The sequence below is a fragment of the Topomyia yanbarensis genome, chromosome 3 (genome assembly GCF_030247195.1).
Source record: "Topomyia yanbarensis strain Yona2022 chromosome 3, ASM3024719v1, whole genome shotgun sequence".
NCBI lineage: Eukaryota > Metazoa > Arthropoda > Insecta > Diptera > Culicidae > Topomyia > Topomyia yanbarensis.
In genome coordinates this window covers 223,606,604-223,626,461 of record NC_080672.1, presented here as the reverse complement: position 1 = coordinate 223,626,461, position 19,858 = coordinate 223,606,604, and the positions used below count along the sequence as shown (strand labels likewise).

General features: G+C 34.2%; 1 protein-coding gene across 1 annotated transcript in view; it reads left to right on the top strand.

Annotated features, from left to right (window-relative positions):
- Positions 1 to 15,723, top strand: part of LOC131687693 (homeobox protein Hox-D4-like) — a 156,935-nt gene extending 141,212 nt beyond the window's left edge. Inside the window, exon 3 of the mRNA XM_058971789.1 lies at positions 15,421 to 15,723. Coding sequence (XP_058827772.1) covers positions 15,421 to 15,723 — 303 coding nt within the window. The remainder of the gene's footprint in view (positions 1 to 15,420) is intronic.
- Positions 15,724 to 19,858: the final 4,135 nt, after the last annotated feature.

Sequence of the window (19,858 nt, the reverse complement as noted above, 5' to 3'; positions counted from 1 at the left end):
GCCCCACCCACTGCGGTTAACACGCAAGAGTATATCAGAACATACAATAAATCTCTACTGCTCACTGTTATCTATACACTATGAGATTAGTATATAATATGGTGGAATTGTGTGGTACATAAATTGTGATGAATTATTTGTTTTTATTTATTTAGCTATTGGCATTTTTTTGCTAGAACAACATTATTATGAGAGCGAAGCTATACGATTATCAATTTTATCGTTATATACACGAAAAAATTTGAAGCGCATGTTCTTCATGATTGAGAAAGTTTTTACAATTTGCAAATTAACTATTAGATTTTACTAACCTGATAATCAACATTATTTAGCACGCATACTCTGGTGATTTTCACTGACAGATGCAAAGATAACGTTTATATTATTTGTTTATATTTAAGCTGCCTTCAAAAGCAACCATAAATTACAAAAGATTTAAAGCTTATTTAAAACCAAATCGCTGATTCTAAACGAATTTTGTGTTGTCCATAAAGCGGTTTTTAAAGTCTTTTAGAGAAATTGTATGCTGCTTCGGAAAAGTTTTAAAGCAGGTTTATGTACATTGGGCCAACTAGTTAGAATATGATCTTGAAGTGTTTATTAGGAGGTTTTCGTGGAATTGAAAGTTTTAATGCTAGTCGCAAAATAAGTCTTGGAAACCGCTAATAGAATTTAATAAAACTAAAGTTGTTACTTGGGAGAGCCTCTGTCTACTTTCTCTTTCGTTCATTACGGCGTCATCATAAAACTTTCCAATATTGTTTTAGTACCGAAAGACTCTTAATTTCTATTAGCATATTATGCTAAGTTAAGGAGCAAACGTATAAGCGGCCGAGTTTTGAAGGGGACCTTCTCTTGGATTCGGCGGTAAATCAAAGTAATATTTGAGAATTTTTTGTGGAAAAATCAAGACATACGAATTCATATCTTGAAAGCAAAACTGCTCCATAGGATGACTTCCAAATTATTGAAAACATTTCCTTTTAACTATCTTTGGGAAGTATGCCAAAATGTAATGGTGGATTATGAAAAAAGAATAATTTTGTTCGTTTAATGGCCTGTCCATCAAAATTTGTTCCATATATATTGGCACTATATTATTAACGAAACAATATTAGTAATTAGTTGATTTCCCTGAATAAAAGAGAAAAACTGTGAAAATTCTGTCGTACAATACCACCATTCTGTAACTTGATTACGCTGCTACCGCATGAAAAAGTTTTCATTTTGTCACATTGGCGGTTCCCCGTGTTCATAGTTAATCTCCAAAATTATAGATTTTCAACGGCACACAGCTTCCCCTTCAATGTAAAACTCATTACTTAAAGGTTGATTTTTTTCAACCTTTTGACGCATTAGCGGACCTCCCTGCGCATTGTAAATGTCTGAAACTATTAATTTTAAATGGCGCACGATTTCTCGTTCAATATAAAACTCATTACCAAAAAGCTGAAAAAATTTCAATTTTGACGCATCGGTGGACCCCCTGCGCATTGTTAATGTCCAAAACTATTGATTTTCAATGGCCAACAACTTCTCCTTTAATATGAAACTCGTTACCAAAAAATTGAAAAAAGAATCCATTTTGACGCATCGGTGGACAGGGGGGTCCATTGTAAATGTCCAAAACTATTGATTTTGGATGGCCAACAACTTCTCCTTCAACAATACCAGGTGACCGCTAATATTTTGCTGCAGTACTTTCCTATAGCAAGCGAAAAAGGAACTGACGCATATACCTATCTTGCAAATATAAGCCACGAATGTCTTTCACTACCGCCAGGCATGGAAAAAATCATTTCACGAAACGATCAATTTCAAATCATCCGCCAACATGCTCCTACTGTGAAACCTGACCTCGGCAACCCTTCTTGTGTATAGTTACGCGCTCATGCGAAAGCGATAAAGAAAACAAAATACTGAAAAAAGTGACAGCGCACGGCAATGTTAGTGTTCACCCAATGATTCATTCTCCATCACATATATTGTGTTTTGAATGAAAGCAGAAAGGATCACAAATGAATGCATTCTTTCATTCACAAAGATTCATTTCAAAACATTCACCAGATTGTTCAAATAAAAAAAAATTGTTCTTGTTTATAGACCTATGAAATTTTCACTTGGTGGTCTCTAATTGTCAAGTAAGTAGCTTGCCATGTGCTGTTGAAAAAAAAAAAAAACATTTTTACATTTCTTACAAAAGAAATGTATAGGATTCGCTCAAACTTTGAAAACTTTTTCCGAGGCCCGGAGAGCCGAGTCTCATATACCAATCGACTCAGCTCGACAAATTGAGACAATGTCTGTATGTGTGTGTGTATGTGTGTATGTATGTATGTACAAAATGTCATGTAATTATCTCAGCACTGGCTGTACCGATTTTAATGAAATTAGTTTCAAATGAAAGGCCTAACGTTGCTATTTGACACTATTATTTTTGATATTCGATATGTTGTTTGCTTTCTGAGATATGGGCGATTTTATCAAAACACAGCAGGTTTTTTGCAAATAGCTTTCGAACAATACAATATCGTCGAACAATACAATATCGTCCCATAGAAAGCCTTTAAAAATACCTTTCTAACAAGCTATAGATTGTCTAAATCCGTGCACGAGCGGCGGAAATATTAAACATTTTGTATTTTTAGTCCTCGCTTATTAATTTCCACTAATTAAAAATGAGATTGTTTCATACAGAGTATTGCTTTACTGGTGTTTTAGGGGTAAAACTAAACCGATTTTGAATATCGGGGTATGAAAACACATCTACGTGATTCAAGGAATTCGATGTTGAGAACATTTTGTGAATTACCTTTATAATAAATGAACTATTTCTCAAAAATCAATATATAAGTTCACTTAAAAGACAAAATAAAGTGTTGATAAAGAAACAGTGAGTTCTAGTATTTATTCCTTGGATTAGGCATTGCGTTCAATCAGGTAAATGTTGGATGGTATATCAATACACAGATCAACAAGTAATTCACCTAGTAGTGAGATAAAAGATTTCTAATATAATTATACTTGTCGCGTCACCGAAAGCGAGTATATGTTTGAAGCCCAAAAATCTAGCGAAAATTTAGCTCTTTTGCAAGATTTAGGTTATACTGGTTATGGCGCAAAAATTACTACTTACATTATTTAAGATAAGAATGTAAGAATCAATATATCATAATAATATACCTATAAAAATAATGTCACTGCATTAACCATCATTTGCCATTCCTCACAGCCCCCCCCCCCCCCAATCTCTCTCTCTCTCCCTCTCTCTCTCTCTCTCCCTCTCTCTCTCTCTCTCTCTCTCTCTCTCTCTCTCTCTCTCTCTCTCTTTCTCTCTCTGTTTCTCTTCCATTACATCTATCTAGCTATTTCTGTATCCATTTCTAAGTTGTGTGATAAGATCTTCTGCCAATCTGAAATGTTTATTAATTGTAATTGAGAAGGTTTTAGAAAACAAAACCATTTTTTGTCTGCTGCTACATCAACTCAACTTTAATTCAATTGTATTCAAAGCCTGTATCTACACTATAATTAAGGAAATTCATGGCTATATAAGAAAAATATATGGCTTAACTGGGTAATATGAAAGTTTGACGATGGAAATTTTCAAAAGAGTCATTCCACGAGCGATATTTAAACTATTCGTATCTCTATTGAATTTTAAATGAAATATTTGCTCAAAGACTGAAAGCTGAAGCCAGCAGGATTGGAATTGCCATCAACGTTTCGAAGACAAAATACATGAGAGGAAGAGGTTCTAGAGACGATAATGTGAACCTCTCACCCGAGTTCGGATTGACGGTGACGAAATCGAGATGGTCGACGAATTCATGTATTTGGGCTCACTGGTAACCGACGACAATGATAACAGCAGAGAAATTCAGTGACGGATCTTAGCGGGAAATCGTTCCTACTTTGGACTCCAGAGGACGCTCCGGTCGAACAAAATTCACTGCCGCACGAAGTTGATTATCTTCAAGACGTTGATTCGATCGGTGGTCCTCTACGGCCACGAGACCTGGACTATGCTCGTGGAGGACCAACGCCTTGGAGTTTTCGAACGAAAGGTGTTGCGTACCATCTATGGTGGCGTTCAGATGGAAGACGGAACGTTGCGCAGGCGAATGAACCATGAGTTGTATCAGCTGCACATTCGTTGTATTGGTACGAACTTTCATGAAAAATAACGGATCAAAGACCAAAAATATCCACAACTTAGATCCAGGAAAAGAAGTCTCCCAAAGTACCCACTCTCGATGGGGGATGCAACTACAATGTGTCTTCTAACTTATCGTCGTCCATATTTGGATATACTGAGTAGTTTGTACTATTTCCTTTTCACGGTATTGGTCTGTATAGGACTTATTTATCCATATTTCCTGCACGAGAATTCCGAACGAAACAATACAAACACGGCTTTCATGCAATCGACATAGCCTAGATTTCACACTATTTACTTCAATGTAAATAAAAACTTTGAAATATCTACTTGTCTCATTCACGGATCGCATTCTCCCTGTCGTTCTCTGTTTAAGGGGCTTGAAAGCACATGTGACCTTGTTTCATTTTACTATATTCAATTGCGCGTTAAAATACTGGACCAGCAAATTCTATTCTGCACATAATTTTTTTTTCGGGAATATGTGACCAAAAAGTAAACTTCGAATTCGTCAAGTAAAGAAGAATGAAAGCAAAAAGAATAAAACAAAAAAAAATGGAAGCGCTAGAAAGTCCATTGCATATTTATTAGACTTTTATCAGAAGATGAGATTTTCAAAAACATTTCAAAACTTTCTGATGCAATGGTTCTCAAATTCGTACAATCCGGTTTATTTATTTTCTTTATTCAAAAATGTTTTTGGATTCAAATATATGACCATTTCATTTTAATTAATTATTTCATTCCGCATCTTTTTATTCGTTTTGTTCATCTGCGTTCATTTTACTTATTTTATTCGTTTCATTCTTTGGATTCACTCTGATCAATTCATTCTTTTTGTGCATTTTACTTATATCAGTAATTGTTTTCATTGTATGCATTTTATTCATTTTTTCCAGTTTATTCATTTTGTTCAGTTGCTTCATTTTAATAATCTGACTACTTTTTCAGTTTTAATCATTTCATCCAAATAATTTATTTGATTCAATTTATTTCTTTATATTAATTTATAACCTTTTACCATTGTTCAATTTTTCATTTTCATCATTGCATTTAATTCTGCTCATTTTCGTCTTTTTATTCATTTTATCACCTCAGCTCATTTTGTTTATTTGAATCGTTTGTTTTATTTATGCATTTCACTTATTTTTTACTTTATTCATTTTGTTCATCCATTCTTTTTATTCATTTGATCCATTTCATTAATTTGATTCATTGTATTCACTGGATGAATTAAATCAATTTGATTCATTTAATTCATTTGATTCATTTAATTAATTTGATTAATTTGATTCATGTGATCCATGTTTATGTGTATTACCTTTACCAACAGGCCCCTTTGGCCCCAATGGTGGTTGCTTAAACTAATTACATTTTATAATTCATTTGATTCATATGATTCATTTGATTCATTTGATTCATTTGATTCATTTGATTCATTTGATTCATTTGATTCATTTGATTCATTTGATTCATTTGATTCATTTGATTCATTCGATTCATTTGATTCATTTGATTCATTTGATTCATTTGTTTCATTTGATTCATTTGATTCATTTGATTCATTTGATTCATTTGATTCATTTGATTCATTTGAATCATTTGATTCATTTGATTCATTTGATTCATTTGATTCATTTGATTCATTTAATTCATTTGATTCATTTGATTCATTTGATTCTTATGATTCATATGATTCATTTGATTCATTTGATTCGTTTGATTCATTTGATTCATTTGATTTATTTGATTTATTTGATTCATTTGATTCATTTGATTCATTTGATTCATTTGATTCATTTGATTCATTTGATTCATTTGATTCATTTGATTCATTTGATTCATAACATTCATAAGATTCATTTGATTCATTTGATTCATTTGATTCATTTGATTCATTTGATTCATTTGATTCATTTGATTCATTTGATTCATTTGATTCATTTGATTCATTTGATTCATTTGATTCATTTGATTCATTTGATTCATTTGATTCATTTGATTCATTTGATTCATTTGATTCATTTGAATCATTTGATTCATTTGATTCATTTGATTCATTTGATTTATTTGATTCATTTGATTCATTTGATTCATTTGATTCTTATGATTCATATGATTCATTTGATTCATTTGATTCATTTGATTCATTTGATTCATTTGATTCGTTTGATTCATTTGATTCATTTGACTCATTGGAATCATTTGATTCATTTGATTCATTTGATTCATTTGATTCATTTGATTCATTTGATTCATTTGATTCATTTGATTCATTTGATTCATTTGATTTATTTGATTCATTTGATTCATTTGATTCATTTGATTCATTTGATTCATTTGATTCATTTGATTCATTTGATTCATTTGATTCATTTGATTCATTTGATTCATTTGATTCATTTGATTCATTTGATTCATTTGATTCATTTGATTCATTTGATTCATTTGATTCATTTGATTCATTTGATTCATTTGATTCATTTGATTCATTTGATTCATTTGATTTATTTGATTCATTTGATTCATTTGATTCATTTGATTCATTTAATTCATTTGATTCATTTGATTCATTTGATTTATTTAATTCATTTGATTCAACTGATTCTTATGATTCATATGATTCATTTGATTCATTTGATTCGTTTGATTCATTTGATTCATTTGATTCATTTGATTCATTTGATTCATTTGATTCATTTGATTCATTTGATTCATTTGATTCATTTGATTCATTTGATTCATTTGATTCATTTGATTCATTTGATTCATTTGATTCATTTGATTCATTTGATTCATTTGATTCATTTGATTCATTTGATTCATTTGATTCATTTGATTCATTTGATTCATTTGATTCTTATGATTCATATGATTCATTTGATTCATTTAATTCATTTGATTCATTTGATTCATTTGATTCATTTGATTCATTTGATTCATTTGATTCGATTGATTCATTTGATTTATTTGATTCATTTGATTCATTTGATTTATTTGATTTATTTGATTTATTTGATTCATTTGATTCATTTGATTCATTCGATTCGTTTGATTCATTTGATTCATTTGATTCATTTGAATCATTTGATTCATTTGATTCATTTGATTCATTTGATTCATTTGATTCATTTGATTCATTTGATTCATTTGATTTATTTGATTCATTTGATTCTTATGATTCATATGATTCATTTGGTTCATTTGATTCGTTTGATTCATTTGATTCATTTGAATCATTTGATTCATTTGATTCATTTGATTTATTTAATTCATTTGATTCATTTGATTCTTATGATTCATATGATTCATTTGGTTCATTTGATTCGTTTGATTCATTTGATTCATTTGATTCATTTGAATCATTTGATTCATTTGATTCATTTGATTCATTTGATTCATTTGATTCATTTGATTCATTTGATTCATTTGATTCATTTGATTCATTTGATTCATTTGATTCATTTGATTCATTTGATTCATTTGATTCATTTGATTCATTTGATTCATTTGATTCATTTGATTCATTTGATTCATTTGATTCATTTGATTCAATTGATTCATTTGATTAATTTGATTAATTTGATTCATTTGATTCATTTGATTCATTTGATTCATTTGATTCATTTGATTCATTTGATTCATTTGATTCATTTGATTCATTTGATTCATTTGATTCATTTGATTCATTTGATTAATTTGATTCATTTGATTCATTTGATTCATTTGATTCATTTGATTCATTTGATTCATTTGATTCATTTGATTCATTTGATTCATTTGATTCATTTGATTCATTTGATTCATTTGATTCATTTGATTCATTTGATTCATTTGATTCATTTGATTCATTTGATTCATTTGATTCATTTGATTCATTTGATTCATTTGATTCATTTGATTCATTTGATTAATTTGATTCATTTGATTCATTTGATTCATTTGATTCATTTGATTCATTTGATTCATTTGATTCATTTGATTCATTTGATTCATTTGATTCATTTGATTCATTTGATTCATTTGGTTCGTTTGATTCATTTGATTCATTTGATTCATTTGATTCATTTTATTCATTTAATTAATTTAATTCATTTGATTCGTGTGATTTATTTGATTCATTTGATTCATTTGATTCATTTGATTCATTTGATTCATTTGATTCATTTGATTCATTTGATTCATTTGATTCATTTGATTCATTTGATTCATTTGATTCATTTGATTCATTTGATTCATTTGATTCATTTGATTCATTTGATTCATTTGATTCATTTGATTCATTTGATTTATTTGATTCATTTGATTTATTTGATTCTTATGATTCATTTGATTCATTTGATTCGTTTGATTCGTTTGATTCATTTGATTCATTTGATTCATTTGATTCATTTGATTCATTTGAATCATTTGAATCATTTGATTCATTTGATTCATTTGATTCATTTGATTCATTTGTTTCATTTTTTTCATTTTTTTCATTTGATTCATTTGATTCATTTGATTCATTTGATTCATTTGATTCATTTGATTTATTTGATTCATTTGATTCATTTGATTCATTTGATTCATTTGATTCATTTGATTCATTTGATTCATTTGATTCATTTGATTCATTTGATTCATTTGATTCATTTGATTCATTTGACTCATTTGATTTATTTAATTCATTTGATTCATTTGATTCTTATGATTCATATGATTTATTTGGTTCATTTGATTCGTTTGATTCATTTGAATCATTTGATTCATTTGATTCATTCATTTGTGTATATTATAATTTTGATTTCCATTAATTTTTCTACTCATTTTATGAATTTAAAAACCTATTGTTTCATTTTTTGCTTTACTTTTTTATTTTGGTCGTTTTGTTGATTTCTATAATTTATTCAGTTTATTCGAGATTTTATTCGTGCAAGACTAGAAATTAATTCTGCAAACTAATCCAATAGTGAAATGTGTAAGAAATGTCTCATCTCACTGCTAGGTGGATTAAATCGGTTTTATTTATGCATTTCATTTATTTTTTACTTTATTCATTTTGTTCATCCATTCTTTTTATTCATTTGATCGATTTCATTAATTTGATTCATTGTATTCACTGGATGAATTAAATCAATTTGATTCATTTAATTCAATTGATTCATTTAATTCATGTTATTCATGTGATTCATATGATTCATACGATTCATTTGATCTATTTGATTCATTTGATTCATTTGATTCATTTGATTCATTTGATTCATTTGATTCATTTGATTCGTTTGATTCGTTTGATTCATTTGATTCATTTGATTCATTTGATTCATTTGATTCATTTGATTCATTTGATTCATTTGATTCATTTGATTCATTTGATTCATTTGATTCATTTGATTCATTTGATTCATTTGATTCATTTGATCCATTTGAATCATTTGGATCATTTGTTTCATTTGATTCATTTGATTTATTTGATTGATTTAATTCATTTGATTCATTTGATTCATTTGAATCATTTGAATCATTTGAATCATTTGAATCATTTGAATCATTTGAATCATTTGAATCATTTGAATCATTTGAATCATTTGATTCATTTGATTCATTTGAATCATTTGAATCATTCGATTCATTTGAATCATTTGATTCATTCGTTTTATTTGATTTATTTGATTGATTTAATTCATTTGACTCATTTGATTCATTTAATTCATTTGATTCATTTGATTCGTTTGATTCATTTTATTCGTTTGATTCATTTTATTCATTTGATTCATTTGATTTATCTGATTCATTTTTTTCATATCTTTAATTTTATGCATTTCATGTTCAGTCATTCGTTTTATTTCATTCAATTTGTTAGTATGAGTCAATTTATTCTATTAATCTTATGACTATTTCTAAATATAATCTTAATTTTTATGTAATAACCTAATCTAATTTGATTCGTGTATTTGGATCAAAATTATAATGATTTCCATTAATTTTTCTACTCATTTTATGAATTTAAAAACCTATTGTTTCAATTTTTGCTTTACTTTTTTATTTCGGTTTTGTTGATTTCTATAATTTATTCAATTTATTCGAGATTTTATTCGTGCAAGACTAGAAACTGTTTTCATCCCACCTCTAATTGGGTGCCTACTTCTCGTGAGTTCTGCAAACTAATCCAATAGTGAAATGTGTAAGAAATGTCTCATCTCACTGCTAGGTGGATTAAATCGGTTTTTAGAATGAAACGACGCTGTACCCAAAAAAAGATTCTGTTGCAAGTTATCCAGGAGGAGGCCAGAAAATTCCACCGCAAAGCAGATGAGAATTGCGAATGTAAGCAAGCACCGCTGATACTCGAAAATTTCAAAAGGAACATTTTTAAAATACACCCTGCTGTCTACGCAGTAATAAATTTACCAGCACCGCCAAACGAGAAAACCGAACCGCGGAGCCGTAACATGGATTGTTTGAAAAATTTTCAATCATACAATTTTCATGTATGTCATGTACAAGCATGCATTTGCCCAGAAATAACTTTATAAAACGATTCCCTGCATATAACAACATCAATTTCAAGTGGATTCTAGTGCAATATACTTCCCAATAATGATTACAGTGTACATTTGCAGTATAAAGTTGACCTAACCCGACTGGAGAATACAATCTCACATTCGTTTGTGGACTACAAGTTGATTCACTTCCGAATGCTTACAATACAATCTTTCGATTCAATTCGCGAATAAAGAACCACAATCTTGTTCATTCAACATAGTACGTGTCATTCTTTTACCTGGCTCACTTCTTCGGAAGTTCATCTCTACCTACGTTCAGTTGTGTTCGTTTGGAGAGTTTTCGTCGGATCGTGAATGAACGACTAGCTACTGTCAAAGTAATGAACGGATTCGCCAAGAATCATGCGAATGAATGATAATTCCCATCCCTGACACACGACCCACTAAGAGTGAAATGATTTGGTAAAATTGCAGTAAAATAACTTTTTTACACCATTTTGAGCGAGTTAGTGGAATGCAACATTTCAATTGTAGCACATAGCGAAATATTACTTTCCTTAACTCTCCGGAAGTCGCGCATATGGCTTACCGAACGAGCAGGCGCTGGTCCCCTAAGACCATTTCGCTAGATTTTCAGAGCAGCGTGCACTCAGTGCACTAGCGCGACTTCCGGAAGGTTAATTTGTAGTGAATTTTATTTGTTTTACATTTTCATTGCTTTGTGAAAGAAATTCGCAATATTTGGTGAAATCTTCGCCACCTTGAAACGAAGGGTTAGTCGGGAAAATAAATCTGAACCAGAGTAATAGTTAACTTAGACTTTTTAAATATTTTGTAAAAAATCAATTAATTCCAAAAAAAATTGAACCTATGCTTCTTTCCGCCAAACCCAGAGAAATTGATGTAAAACCCGGAGACCCGGAGATCGCTCCCGAAAACCGGAGTCTCCGGGTCAAACCCGGAGGGGTGGCAACCCTACTGTCAAGTTATCGAAAGTCTCTCTAGTAAAAGTCTTTGGTCTGCACTTTTGCCCCGCTCGGACGTGCATGGCAGAAATCCCCCCAGATAGCCGGCAGCGAAATAAAACGTCTGGTAGAATTTCTGGGGGTCTGGCTGGCAGAGCGCTGCACAGCCGGCCGGCTCAAATGCAACAACCGTTTCTGGCAGAATTTTTCGCCTTACGGTTATTAACGGTTTTTTCTGCCGGATTTCAGCCAGGCACGCACCGGCAGGACCGGTTTTGTACCGCTTCTGGTTTTGCTTGTATTTTTTCTTAATTTTTTTAAATTTTACGTAAATCTATAATAAAAACATGTCTGGAGGCATGAAATCCATATTACTTACCATGTTTGAAACCAAAATCTTTGTTTCTTCCTATTTTTTCATCTGCCAAAACTATCCTTCTTGGAAAAATGTAAATTGGCGAAAATGAAAGAACGATAAACAAAACATAACCGGTGAGGCGAATCTGCCTGCCAGAACTGGGAGGAATATAGCTGAATTCTGGCAGCGCCATTTTGATAATTTTGACAGCTGCCGGAATCCTGACGGATTTTTGCTGGCTGCCCGTTTTTCTTCCAAGCGGGTGGTACACGCAGAAAAATATGGCCTGCTTGTAACCACAAACCGTTTAGTTGAACTTCGAATTAGTAAAATGCAGAGTTTGCCTTTCTTCAATTCAGTCTCGTTTATTCTGCTGTGATCAAGATCGAAAACGTCCAATGCATAAAATTTTCAGCAGAATAAACGAGAGTCAAACAGAAAAATACGTGATGCTATATTTCACCCTAAGGAGGAAAATTTGGTAAACAGCAAAATATATCTGCTATGAAACAAATTTCTATGTGGCATCCTATTCTGGTTGCAGTTGAAAATCGAAAAATTGACTTGCGCCTTTCGTTTTTTCCCTATTTGCAGAGTGGGAAACTAAAGCGCATCTTGTGTACATGTTAGATAATCAACTTGCGCATCATCTACACAAGTTGCGCTTTAGTTCCGCACGCTGAAAATAGGAGAAAAATCGAAAGGCGCAAGTTCACTATTTCGATTTTCAACTGCAACCAGAATATTATAATTTCATTAGTTTTCACATGATATCTATGTGTGACAGATAATTTTTATGTGCTACTGCAAGTTGCAAAAAAATATGTGTGAAATCAATATATTCAATATAACGAATTTTCTCGGTGTACATTTTCGACTGTTATTTTTATGAAATAGAAGAGTTTGTATATACCGCTTAAGGAAATGAAAATTTATTGAAATTTAGTACAGATTTAGACAATTTGTGCAATCTAATTAGTGAAAATACATCTACCAAGAATGGCCATTGTTTTGCTGACTAAAAGAAACAAAAAATATTAGTCGCAATGAAACGACGATAGAGGATTATTTTTTTGCTTTGTTTTATTTGGCCCATTTGACAGGTATATCCCGAAATCAAAACAATGATGTTCCAACCACTGATGCCAGCGACTATCCTAATCTAGTGTTCTGTATCTACTGGCAGCACTGGCGAATCGCGTGTTGTCGTTAACGTCCAATATTTTTCAAAGTTTTTCAGTGATATAGGGTTACTGTGCCCTAATTCATCTTAGCACCTCTATTCATCTCACCCATTTGAACACATTAGTTAGAGCAGTGTCAGCTATCTCTATTCAACGCATTAGCTCATATGGTAGGATGAATAAGGGTGCGTCGTACTCAACTTTTCACTTCGCTCAAACGCGAATATTTTACATTTTCCAAGCTAGATCTTTTATGGAACTGTTTCTTAGGAACGAAGCAAAGATGTTAATACATATATAAGCGTAATCCAATCACTGTAAGCCGAGTTATCAGTGAAATAGTGTGTCAACCTGATTAATGAGATGAATAAGGGCTCGTCTACCATACAATATATTCAACAGGAAAACGAAGTCAATCGTTTAGTAGGTAGTTTTTCCCAAAGAGAATAGGGAAAGAGACGAATAGTGTGAAGTCAAAAATACCTTATTAAGCAGACCAATCGTGCAATGTAAATAAACATTACTCATGCCTGAGTTGGAGGAGATAAGTATTGTACATGCATTAAAAAATAAAATTCAATTTTCGTCAGAATTTGGTTCAATCGTGATTGTGAGGTGCATTCTAGAGTATATATATGAGTAAAAACAAGCTTTAGAATTATTTCATCTCTTTGTTTCTAAATGCGCATCGTTTGATAAACAAATCGAACGATCGACATACGGTTTGTTTTCAAAATATAATAGGAGTCATTTAAAGTGCTGCCTGTGGAAGCGGTTGCCAAAATTCTAGTGTTGAAATCATCATAAAGGGAGTGTTGCCGTTTTGACTGATTTTCACTCTTCGTCTCTTTCCCTATTCTCTTTGGTTTTTCCTGTTGAGATACTTGTTAGTAGGTTGAAATATCGCGAGAAAAGTGTGATTTTGCCAAGGGGTGAGTCGCTTAGAACAATGTGCCATACACACTGTATCACCTACCATAACACGATATAAGATTACGATTCACAGTAATACACAATCATTTCACTCGTTACCACAATGTGTGGCACAATGAGGCACACTTTTGACAACTCAAAAACTGTCAACAAAGTGTAGTTGAATAATCATAGCAACCATTGCTTTTGTTTTACTGAACACCATGGCACAGCGTGGCACATCGTGGCACATTGCGGCACATGCTACCACGCTGTTTGTTTGTGAGCACAATTCGTTTTGTGCTAAGCGACTCACCCCTTGGATTTTGCATAGAAATTTGTCTTCACAACTTTGCCATTGAAGTATGTGAAGCAAGACGCGAAAAAATACGCCTGTTCGTTCCGCTTAGCGCCTGCAGCGCCACCTGGACCTGAGTAGCTGATGCAACAATTTCACTGATGGAGAAGAATTCTTCACAGAAATCTCATGAATTCATTTATTCATAGCTGGTGAGATCGTTTCATGTCATTTTTCAATGCTTCATAAATGTTTTCCTTTTTGTAAATACGTGCCAGAATCAAAAATATTTTTCATTCTGGAAGTGCGAATATATTGCAAATATCTAATTGATACGTGGATGTATTCGCGCGGGGCTTATTGTATATGCTTATTGTACGGTACGTGTAGGCATTCTTGAAATGAGTCGTTGGATGTACAATAGAACTATCGTCTTTCATTTTCAGCGGCAAACATGTGTACATCTATCGATGAAAACAAATATATCATTACATAGATGCAGACAAGTTTTTTCCATAAAAGCACTGCCGGACAGTGGGAAATGGATTGTTTACACACGCATATATCCATAACAAACTTGATTTTTTTCAATGTAGGAGCCGAAGAATTTTTTTTAAATATTTTTATTAAAAAATTTGACTAATTTTGTAAAAATCACTCCTGCAACATTTTTTCGTAGAATTTGTCATTTTTAGACTATAGCCATTTGAAAAAAAAAGTTAAAAAAAAGTTTGACGCTTTTCAAAAGACAGTCTAGATCATTTTTGGAAAAACAAAGTATGCAAAGTGGCTTTTTGTGACAAAGTCTTCATGTACAGAAAGTTTCATTAAAAAATCTGAGAGAGTGCTGCAGTCCTAAAGTAACAAACATTGACAAATGCCTTCTAACAAATATTAACTAATTAGTGATATTCAGAGAATATACTGAATTCTCATTCAAGAGCATTCGAAAGTTTACATACAATGGAGAGTGCATTTTTTTCGCTAGATAAATTATAATGCAGTTTAATCAATTATGTCATGAAATGCAATAATAGATATCATTTGTTGTTTCAGGTAAAAATCTGGTTTCAAAACCGAAGAATGAAATGGAAGCGATCAAAAAAGATTGGTGATGTGAAGAAAAATTCTCAAAGGCAACCTTATTCAATATCTACAAATAGTAACAAGGTTTACCCGGAGCAATGCGCCAAAAACACAATCGAAAAACTAACTAAAATTGAGTATTTTCAATCTAATGACAGCCTTACGAGTAACTATTCCGAACAATGTACAAAAAGAGGTAAGACTTCATCCAGTGCATCAGCGGATCATTTAGATCAACAAAAAAAGAATGTTTTTAAGCCGTATATAAAGTAATAAATGCAAAATAATGTACATTCATTGGATGTGATGTGAAAGAAATCCATATTTTGTTTTTATCTGGGTACGCTCTAGGACTAGGAACAGATCATTTGTGATGCATTTATAAAAATTTATCAAAATTGCTCAGTTTCGTCATTTTTCAACTGCCAGCAGGATCTTGTTCGATTCTAGCTCGAAATTTGAATTAGTAACTGACCAACCGGAACATGCGACTGGTAGTACCACCTTCCTATGCGAAGGTCCCATACACACAGGTAGCCAAAATATTTTGTAACATATTCTTTTGCGAAAAGCTTTTTTTTTTTTAATCTTAAAATACATTTATTAAGGCCCAAATGCTGTAGCTTAACGAGGCCGATAATTCATTTTTTTTTTTTATTACATGTCACATGTTAGTGGGGGAAGGGAAAGCCGTATTTAGGGGCGGCTTGCTCCCCTCTTATGTAAGTAAAGGAAAAAGGTAGGAAGTGGGATACATATTGTGTAAATGACATCGTCGTTTGCTAATTGATCATTGTGGCGGATATGCACACTTTGTTGTAGTGTTGTAGTTTCCAGCCTGTAATCGCAGGGGCGAGGGGAGGGTCGATATTTCGGATAATTATTGGCACTCTATATCATCTGCATGTGCGGTATGTCATGATGTTCTGGATAGACGGTTATCAAGAAGAGTATGCACCGAAGACTCGTGAAACAATGCCATATTGTAGATACAGGGATAGGTTGGTGAGATTCTACTGTGAATGAGAGAGGGTAAAATGTATTAAACTTGGACATCAATGGTTTTCAAAAAGATATAGGTAAGAAAAATATAGGGGTGGTCACGGTTTGCCAGGACGTCCCGGACTGGCACATAGGATGATCTACCTCGGGCCCGAAGGGAATCTATTAGTTGGGACCTGGCAACACAGTACTCTGCGCACAGCCAAACAACATGCTCGATGTCGTGATAGCCGTTCTCACAAACACAATGATTACTTTCAGCAAGCCCTATACGACGGAGATGCGCGTCAAACGAGTAATGGTTGGACATGATCCTTGACATCGTACGAATAAAGTCCCGGTTCACATCCAACCCCTTAAACCAAGCATTCGTTGATACCTTCGGGATAATGGAATGTAGCCACCGTCCCAGATGCCCATTGCTCCATGAGGTTTGCCAACTATCGAGCGTCCTCTGACGAGAGATACTGAAAAATTCGTTGAAGCAAATTGGTCTTTCGTAAGTGTCGCCTTCTAATGCGCCCACCTTGGCTAAAGAGTCCGCCTTCTCATTGCCCGCAATAGAACAATGTGACGGGACCCAAACCAAGGTAATCTGGTAAGATTTTTCAGATAAAGCACTCAGATATTCCCGTATTTTCCCCAGGAAATACGGTGAGTGCTTTCCAGGCTTCGCCGCACGGATGGCCTCAATGGAGCTGAGACTATCCGAAACGATGAAGTAATGGTCTGAGGGCAGGGTGTCAATGATCCCGAGAGTATACTGAATGGCAGCTAATTCTGCGACGTAAATTGAAGCAGGATTATTGAGTTTGAATGAGGCAGCAAGATTTTCGTTGAAGATACCGAAGCCTGTGGACCCGTCGAGAATTGATCCGTCAGTGTAGAACATTTTGGCGCAGTCGACTTGATGGTATTTGTTATAGAAAATATTTGGGACCACTTGTGGGCGAATATGATCCGGAATTCCACAAATCTCTTCTTTCATGGATGTATCGAAAAATACAGTTGGATCAGAAGTATCTAAGAGATGAGCACGGTTGACGTTATACGTAGATGAATTGATGTTCTGTGCCATGTAATCGAAGTACAAGGACATGAATCGGGTCTGAGAATTAAGCTCGACAAGCCTTTCGCAATTTGCAATCACCAATGGGTTCAGAATATCCCATCGAATGAGCAATCGATATGAGAGGTCCCAAAATCGATTTTTCAGCGGAAGAACGCCCGCCAGCACTTCGAGACTCATCGTATGGGTCGAGTGCATGCAACCCAAGGCAATACGCAAGCAACGATACTGGATTCGCTCCAGTTTGATGAAGTGTATGTTCGCAGCGGAGCGAAAGCAGAAACATCCGTACTCCAACACTGATAATATCGTTGTTTGGTACAACCTGATTAGGTCTCCTGGATGGGCACACCACCATGTTCCAGTTATTGTACGGAAAAAGTTGATCCTTTGTTGGCACTTCTGTTTCAGATACCTAATGTGACATCCCCAGGTACCTTTAGAGTCGAACCATACCCCGAGATATTTGAATGTTGAAACCTGAGCAATAGTATGATCCATTAATTGAAGCTGTAGTTGCGCTGGTTCACGCTTTCTAGAAAATACGACTAGCTCAGTTTTCTCCGTGGAGAACTCGATACCCAGTTGGAGAGCCCATGCAGACAAATTGTCCAAGGTATCTTGCAGTGGTCCTTGCAAGTCGACGGCTTTAGGACCTGTAATAGAGACCACACCGTCATCTGCAAGCTGCCTTAGCGTGCAGGAATTGACAAGACATTCGTCAATGTCATTCACGTAAAAATTGTAGAGGAGAGGGCTTAGACATGAGCCCTGGGGAAGGCCCATGTAGCTAAATCGTGATGTCGATAAATCGCCATGCGAGAAATGCATTTGTTTTTCAGACAACAGGTTTAGCAAAAAGTTATTTAAAATTGGCGAAAGACCATGCTGGTGCAACTTCTCATAAAGAATGTTGATCGAAACTGAATCGAAAGCCCCCTTAATATCCAAGAATACTGATGCCATCTGCTCTTTGTTAGCATATGCCATTTGAATTTCTGTTGAGAGCAACGCAAGGCAATCGTTCGTCCCTTTGCCTTTGCGGAAGCCAAATTGTGTATCTGACAGTAAGCCATTTGTTTCGACCCAATTGTCGAGCCGAAACAGGATCATTTTCTCGAACAACTTCCGGATACAGGACAGCATTGCAATCGGACGATACGAATTGTGGTCGGAGGCTGGTTTTCCTGGTTTTTGGATGGCGATGACCCTCACCTGTCTCCAGTCATGTGGGACAATGTTACCCTCAAGAAACCTATTAAATAAATTCAACAAGCGTCTTTTGGCAGAGTCTGGCAGATTCTTCAATAAGTTGAATTTGATTCTATCTGGCCCCAAGGCTTTATTGTTACATGATAAGAGAGCAAGTGAGAACTCCACCATCGTAAACGGTGTTTCGTTCGCGGTATTGTAAGGCGACGCGGCGCGGTAGATTTTCTGTGCCGGGGCGGAATCCGGACAAACCTTCTTGGCGAAATCGAATATCCAACGGTTTGAATATTCCACGCTCTCGTTAGTACTGTTTCGGTTTCGCATACGTCGGGCCGTGCCCCAAAGAGTGCTCATCGATGTTTCTCTTGTTAACCCGTCGACAAACCGGCGCCAGTAACTGCGTTTCTTAGCTTTCATTAAATTTTTCATTCGCTTTTCTAATATCGCGTACACTCGATAACTAGCAACTAACCCGTCGTTCCGGAAGGTTTTATACGCGGCAGCTTTCTCCGCGTACACGTCTGAGCACTCTTTGTCCCACCACGGGTTGGGAGAACGTTTTTGGGTGTTCACGTCGGGTACTCGTTTCGTCTGAGTTTGAATCGCGCTATCGAGAATCGAGTTGGACAAAAACTTATATTCTTCCTCCGGGGGAAGTACCTGTGTTGAATCGATAGTTTTGGATATCTCAGCAGCGTAGCTCTTCCAATCAATGTTTCGTGTGAGGTCATAGGGAACATTGATTGGTGTCGATGGTCTTGAACCAGTGGTGATTGCAATTACAATTGGTAAGTGGTCACTACCGTGGGGATCAGATATTACCTTCCACTTGCAATCTAACCGTAGTGATGTCGAGCATAAAGAAATGTCCAGTGCACTTGCTTGCGCAGGTGGTCTAGGAATCCGTGTCATTTCCCCTGTGTTCAGAATTGTCATATTGAAGTTGTCACAAAGGTCTTGAATTGTCGAAGATCGATTATCGTCGTATAGACAGCCCCACCCCGTACCGTGAGAGTTAAAGTCTCCAAGAAGCAGGCGGGGCGAGGGAAGGTGTTCAATCACGTTGGAGAATCTTCGATATCTCATCATGGCCCTAGGAGGAATGTAAATAGAAGCAATGCAAAG